The sequence below is a fragment of the Portunus trituberculatus genome, chromosome 45, assembly GCF_017591435.1.
Source record: "Portunus trituberculatus isolate SZX2019 chromosome 45, ASM1759143v1, whole genome shotgun sequence".
Taxonomy (NCBI): Eukaryota; Metazoa; Arthropoda; class Malacostraca; order Decapoda; family Portunidae; genus Portunus; species Portunus trituberculatus.
Genome location: NC_059299.1, coordinates 5,337,480 through 5,345,067, shown reverse-complemented (window position 1 = coordinate 5,345,067; position 7,588 = coordinate 5,337,480). Strand labels below are relative to the sequence as shown.

The 7,588-nt window shown below is 42.4% G+C and overlaps 1 protein-coding gene across 1 annotated transcript in view; it reads right to left on the bottom strand.

Annotated features, from left to right (window-relative positions):
• Positions 1 to 6,918: 6,918 nt before the first annotated feature.
• LOC123519598 (extensin-3-like) overlaps positions 6,919 to 7,588 on the bottom strand; it is a 3,153-nt gene continuing 2,483 nt past the window's right edge. The window contains exon 2 of the mRNA XM_045281019.1: positions 6,919 to 7,588. This exon is cut by the window's right edge and continues 553 nt beyond it. Coding sequence (XP_045136954.1) covers positions 7,326 to 7,588 — 263 coding nt within the window. The 3' untranslated portion in view covers positions 6,919 to 7,325.

Here is a 7,588-nt window from a genome sequence, read left to right as displayed (position 1 = left end):
TGTGTGGTGAAGTGTGGTGTGGCTCAGCATCATGTTGTCTTATATAGCGACGTCCTCACTCTTGCCCCCCCGCACCCCCCAGTGCTGCGGTAGGCCCTTACGTCAAGAAGAAACATCGTCCAGCCTAGTTTCATTTCATTTTTTCTTTTCTCTTTCGCCGTGACCGTCATAGCACCGGCGACTCCCCGCCCTCCATTAGCCTGGCGAGTGTCATGCAGAGATAATATTTTACACTCAAGCTTTAAACACTGCCCACGCACTTTTTAATAATTTTTCATCATGCATTGTTTTCAAGTCACGTTGATGTATAGGAGTACTTCCTCTCGCCTCTCTCTTTTGCTCTCCACTCTCTCTTTCTCCTCCATTACTCTTCCCGCTACTATGAAATGGAAATATAAATAAATGGGCGTGGCTGAGAGAGAGAGAGAGAGAGAGAGAGAGAGAGAGAGAGAGAGAGAGAGAGAGAGAGAGAGAGAGACTACTATGATAACCTTGACAATCTTCTTATTCTATCTCCCACAAATTATCCATATTGAAAAATCCTTCTTTAAAATCAAATAAATGTCAAGAATAAAGCAAACAAACTTACAAACAAACATGGAGGCAGCAAACAATTATTCAAAGAGAGAGAGAAGACATGTATACTTTCAACATACACAAAAATGTAATGTATTCGCATCTGAATCGCTTGAAATTTCTTGATGTATTCTTTTATTCACTGTATGTAATTTATGTATAGCAAGTGAATACAAAAGAAGAACAAACAGCAGCAGATTTGTTGTATCTTAGGATGTTCTTTGTAATAAATCACACTATCTAAAGGAAGAAATGTGGGATGATGAGAGAGTAGTTGATAGTGATGAACCGCGAAGATGGTGATGATGATGGTGATGAAGAGCGGTAAGCAATGAAGAATCGTAAGGATGGTGATGGTGATGCTGGTGGTGGTGATGATAAGGTACCAGTGATGAGTATTCAGGATGGTGGTAGTGATGGTGGTGATGGTGGTGGTGGTGGTGGTGGTGGTGGTGATGAGATGCTAGCAGTGATGAATCTTCAGGATGGTGGTGGTGGTGGTGGTGGTGATGATGATGGTGGTGTGGTGGTGGTGGTGGTGATGGCGGTGGTGGTGATGATGAGATGCTAGCAGTGATGAGTCTTCAGGATGGTGGTGGTGATGGTGGTAGTGATGGTGGTGGTGGTGATGAGAAGATACCAGTGATGAGTCTTCAGGATGGTGGTGATGGTGGTAGTGGTGGTGGTGGTGGTGATGAGAAGCTAGCAGTGATGAGTCTTCAGGATGGTGGTGTTGGTGGTGGTGGTGAAGAGTAGCAAGCAAAGCAGTGAGGAGTCGTGATGAGGGTGATGAATGGTGCTGATGGTGGTGGTAATGGCCGTGTTAGTTATGGTGCTTAGTAATGGTGCTTGAAAGCCGCGACGTGGTGATGGCAAACAGAACAAAAAAAAAAAAAAAAAAAAAAAAATAGCAGGTGGAAAGTGCTGAAATGAACTACGAAATATAACAAATGAGGAAGGATGACCGAGCTAGACGGAGGTGGTGGTGGTGGTGGTGGTAGTGGTGGTAGTGGTGGTGGAGGGTGAAAAGAGGATAAGGGGGCTGTGATTGGTGGTAGGGAAAGGGAGGAGATAGTGGAGATAGTAAATAGTGAGATGAGGAATTAGTAATCATGGAGGAGGAGGAGGAGGAGGAGGAGGAGGAGGAGGAGGAGGAGGAGGAGGAAGAAGAAGAAGAAGAAGAAGAAGATGAAATAGGCCGTGGAATTAAGGAATGGAAAGTTGAAAAAATTAGTCATGGGTGGATGAGGAGGACGAGGAGAAATAAAAAATGAATAAAAACGGGAGAAGAGACAGGCAATAAAAGAAGATGAGGATGAGATGAGTAGGGAAGAACCGAAAAAAAAAAATACTAGTCATGAGGAAGGAAAGTAGCGGTCAGTCGAAGGAAAGTGTAGGGAGACAATTAGAATGTTAAGCAAGTGACGGAGTGAAACCAAGGCACTTAGGACGTCAGGAAAGCAATGTTTGTCATGCGTTTCAGTCACCGCTTGCATGATTTTTTTTCCTTCACTCCGCTCACTTTGCCTTCACTTCGAAATCAAATAAGGGAGTTGAAAAATGCATCAGAAATCTCACTCGTAAACAGGACTCATGAATGCTGCTTTGAAATTCTTACGTGTGTGTTTTGTTTCTATATTTTATTCTTACTCTGGGAATTTAGAAGTGCAAAAAGTTTTACGAGTTAGAAAAAATAAAGGAATTAGCAAAAAAAAATGCTCTATAATTTAACTTAAAGGAAAATATAACGATGATGCTTTGAAATTCTTACGTGTGTTTTATTTCTGTTTTATTTCTATCCTGGGAATTTAGAAGTACAGAAGTTTTACAAGTTAGAAAAATAAAGGCATTAACTAAGAATTTCCCTGCAATTTGATTTACAGGAAAATAGAAGAATGATCACTCTGTTTTTTCATCCATTATTTAATCTCGAAAACACCGGAAAGCATTATTTTTTAACGATTATAGAAGTAAAGAAGTGAACGAGAAAAAAAATAACTTGAAATTTTACTTGCCTATAAAAAGGATGAAGAAAATGCACTTATGATTTCCACATGTTTTATCCTGAAACCTTAAAAATACGAAAACTTTTACATATCAAAAGAAAACACAAAACAACACAATAAAAAAAAAAACATTAAAATCACAGAAAAGTAGCTAAAATGTTGGTACTAATAAAGATGTGGATTTTCTTGCTCCACATAACCTGACATCACTCCACATCACACTCCACTAAGATAACATACCGTGGTGGTGATAATGTCGGAGTGGAAGGAAGGGGGAAGGACGAGAAAATGTGATAATGAATAGGGTTATAGATGAAATGACAGAGTGATGGAGTGGCTGAGATGACACGGGGGAGAAATATACAAATGGAGGTGATAAGGGATACAGATGAGAGAGAGAGAGAGAGAGAGAGAGAGAGAGAGAGAGAGAGAGAGAGAGAGAAAGAGAGAGAGTTTTAAAGAAGAAAAATTACAAGTAAGTGGATACATCATTTAGGGCGATTTGAATAATTGGTCTTCGAAAACTCTCTCTCTCTCTCTCTCTCTCTCTCTCTCTCTCTCTCTCTCTCTCTCTCTCTCTCTCTCTCTCTCTCTCTCTCATTACAATAATAAGCATCATGTGGCCCTAATAACCAAGCAATAAAGATGCCACATACCTATTCAGGAGGAGGAGGAGGAGGAGGAGGAGGAGGAGGAGGAGGAGGAGGAGGAGGAGGAGGAGGAGGAGGAAGAAGAAGAAAAAAAAGAAGAAGAAGAAGAAGAAGAGGAGGAGCAAGAAGAGGAGGAGCAAGAGGAGGAGGAGGAGGAGGAGGAATTGAAGATTGATAGCATTCTAATCACCAGCTAACTATCACCTGCTAATCGGCTTAAAGATTTACCAGCAGGGAGTCTTGTTTATCTTTAATCACCTTTCTGTTTTTCTTTAGTATCTTCCTCCTATCACCTGTGGCCTCCTGTCGCTACCTGCCGTGCTTACCTGCTGGCTAATTATAAGATGAATTATTAAGTTATTATTCAATCTTTAGGTGAGTGATGGTGAGGACTTATCAGGTGGTGGTGGTGGTGGTGGTTTTGGCTTGTTGATATGTGTTGTGGTGTTCTGGGAGGATTGGGAAGGTGAAATGTTACCTGTTAATGTTTCCACCTGTCCTTTGAACGTATCTTGTTATCGTTATCTGCTGTTCTCCTGAAAATTTATCTTTAACACCTTCAGTACTTCAGTTTTGTATATTCATTCTGCTCACTATTTGATTATTTAACACAACTTCAAAAACTTATGTTGGGGATTGAAATATTGAAGACTGTGGCTATTAATCTTCTGACCTCCACAGATCCTTGCTAATGTCAATAAAATGGTCTAATCGTACACAAATTTCAAGGTAAAAATCTGTCCCACTACTGAAGGGGTTAAACTGACTCACCGTTCCTTTCAAACTCACACGCGCGAAGAATATGAAAAAGAAAATTATCGCATTATTTTTCCTAATAAGACCTCAGGTGTACCATTAAATAGATATGAGCTCAGTAATTGCTCTGTTAGTGAACCTCAGCCGGGAACCAAACCAGCATTGCGTGTCTGGGAGAGGAAGATCAAAATGCTTGTGGGGAAAACTAATCCTTCCTTTGAATCTTTAAATTAAACTCGAAGTAATGATAGAAACATTGCACTTTTTTTCTTGGTCACCTGCACATTTACACATTCATAAAGGTAGAAAAGTAAAAGAAAAAGTAATAATAGAAACATTGCACTTTTGCCTTGGTCACCTGCACACTTACACATTCATAAAGGTAGGAAGAATAAAGAAAAATTAGAAATAATGTCTGGACAATTTAGTAAGTCATGGTATTTTATGAGCGACAATTAACCTGCGTTTTGTGAACCATATAATTGCCATTTAACCTCTTCACGTCCACACCGCCCGGTGAGAACAAACGTCACCGCCAACACTGACCTCACTTTTCTATTATTTTAATGAACCCACCTTCCAACCTCCTCCACCACCCCACCTCCCCTCTTGCCTTCCACCCAAACTTCGCCCATTCCTTCCAAACTTCTCTACTTAAACTCTCTATAACACTCTACCACATCTTCACACCACTCCTTCACCTCCTCACTTGCCTTCCACCTAAACTTCTATCATTCCCTCCAGTCTTCCTTCTTTTCTTCGTCCTCCTTCTCTTCTTCTTCTTCTTCTTCTTCTTCTTCTTCTTCTTCTTCTTCTTCTTCTTCTTCTTTTCTTCTCTTCTTATTCTTCTTCTTCTTCTTCTTCTTCTTCTTCTTCTTCTTCTTCTTCTTCTTTTCATTTTCTTTTTATCTTCTTCTTCTTCTTCTTCTTCTTCTTCTTCTTCTTCTTCTTCTTCTTCTTCTTCTTCTTCTTCTTCTTCTTCTTCTTCTTCTTCTTCTTCTCCTCCTCCTCCTCCTCCTCCTCCTCCTCCTCCTCCTCCTCCTCCTCCTCCTCCTCCTCCTCCTCCTCCTCCTCCTCTTCCCTGGCCGTCCTTCGCCTCACACCTGTGCGTATGTCGAGTCATCTCCGTTTCACTTGAGTTGGTCACCTGGGCTCCGTGACGTCAGGTAATAATGGGCATCAGTTGGGCAGTGGGTCAGGAGAAGGGAAAGATGGACCGCTGGCGTGTAATAATGAGGCGCCTGCTGTGCTACTCACCCCCTGGCGGCACGTTGGCGTACTGCAGTAGTGGGTTGGCTCATTACACTGTTGTAGGATTTAGATGTATTTTTTTATGTAAGAGGGGATAACTTACCACCACCACCACCACCACCAATTGGCCAAGGACAACGAGAAATAAAAAAAAAAACCCACTTAGTTGCCAGTTCCCATACAGGTTCGATAGAGTTAGCCAAAAGAAAAGGATAAATGCCCTCTTATAGGAAGTCAAGTCTTAGGAAGCTGGAAATACAGACACAGATAGGGATTTTCATAGTTTACCAAAGAAAGGTATGGATGTTAATTGGATAGGTTTTTTCATCTTAACATATTTTTTTGTTCACTTATTTGCTTCTTTATTTATTTGGATAGTTAATTAGATACTTGCTTAGTGATGTTTAAAGTTAACCATATATCACATTTAATTTGACAAAGTTCCTTTTGTTATTGTCTACAGTACTCTAGATTATTTTGGCCTTGTTGCTCGCCATTCAAAAAAATCTCGACTAGAAATATTCCTGTAACCACAACAGACGAACACTTTTCTGCCCTGAGGCGACACCTTGACTGGCAAAATGAGTCTTGTTGACCAGGAATCAAGCACGTTTTGCCCTCACGGTTCTTCTCCTTGGCCGCTTTGTGGTTTGGCTCTGAACTGCACCTGAAGGGAATGTTGAATGCGAAAATATCATCTTTTTTTAACCCTGACGCTGCAAGGTGAAGGCCACGTGAGCGATACTTGGTGCATTTGTTTCATTAGGTATTTACGCAAGACTGACGCTTTGACTCTGGCTTTTTAACCCCTACAATACTGGGACACATTTTCACCTTGAGATTTGTATACGATCAGACCATTTTACTGACATTAGGAAGGGTATATGGAGGTCAAAAGATTAACGGCCTGAGTCTTCACTATTTTAATCTCCACATGAGTTTCTGAAGCATAGAATCACCAAATAGTAAGCAGAATGAATATGGAAACACGTCATGGTACGGAAGGGGCTAAGAACAGTACCTTCCACGTGTCAAACAGTGTCTTGTATGACCTGTCTTGTAATGGTGTCAATTTTTTTCCACACAACCACCGCTTGTTGAATTAGCTTGTTAGTGTTAATTTGAAGTAATATCATAAAAACTGACACCGTTGATTATTGGTGTTGGTGGTGGTGAGGTGTTGGTGACACGTATGGGTGAAGGAATGGGGAGTTAATGAGATGCTCTTGAGTGATGGGTGGTAAAGGATGGCTATGGGTAATGAGTGTGGTTGTGTATGAGTGATTTTTTTTTATGCAAGAGTGAGGCTTACTAAGGGCAACAAAATATTTAAAAAAGGCACTTAAACTGTAAACTCACTAAAAGATAAGAGAGGAGTCAGCCAGAAAACAGCGACAAATGTCTTGAATGAATGGGTAAAGATAAGATGTGGGTGAAGGATGTGGATGAGGAGTGTAGCTCTGAGTGTGGGTGAATGATGGGTTGGGTATGGGTAAGTAGGGGTGGGTGGAGGGGATGAGTGTGATTGAGGGGTGGGATGAAGATTGGGGTGAAGAGATATGTGAGGTGGGTGAGGAGATGGGTGTAGGGGTGAGAGGTGGGGTGGGGGATGGGTGCGTCCCAGGTGTGCATTGGGGTGCAGGTGAAAGGTTTGGACTTTATGGTCTAGAAAAGATATATTAAGTGAATAGAATTTATTGATACCATTTTGTGGCATTACAACAAGACTAGAGCGTACACACACACACACACACACACACACACACACACACACACACACACACACACACACACACACACACACACACACACACACACAAATACTCATAAGGCATCAATACTTTGGTAACCTACGAAATCTAACAACTGGTGAGACTCGAAGGGGAAGTGAGGGGAGTGCTCCAGGGTAGGGAGGGAAGGGGTGAGGAGATGGGGTGCTACTGATACTCAAAGAAATCCTACATAACAAAACAACAACAACGAACAAATGATAAAGTTCCTCAGCGCCACTTGCGTCAGAGTGATCCAGCAGAAGGAGCGTGAGTCACGGCGCCGGACGGCAGGGTGACCTCAGCTCCGGCCGCGCCTAGTAGTGGTGGGGGTCCGGGTTGCCACCGTAGCCGGTCTCAATGATCACCTCATGGGCATCATTGCCGCCGTACCCTCCTCCTACCACGCCCACGTCTCCAGCCACGGTGATATCCGGCACGCCGTAGCCGCTGCCGCCGCCGCCTCCGTGAACAACGACATCGCCTCCGTAATCGCCTCCTTGTTCCAGTTGGTTGATGTTCAGGCCGACTTGGCCGAGGGCGCTGTGCAGGTCAGTTCCGTCAGGTAGGATTGGGTTTT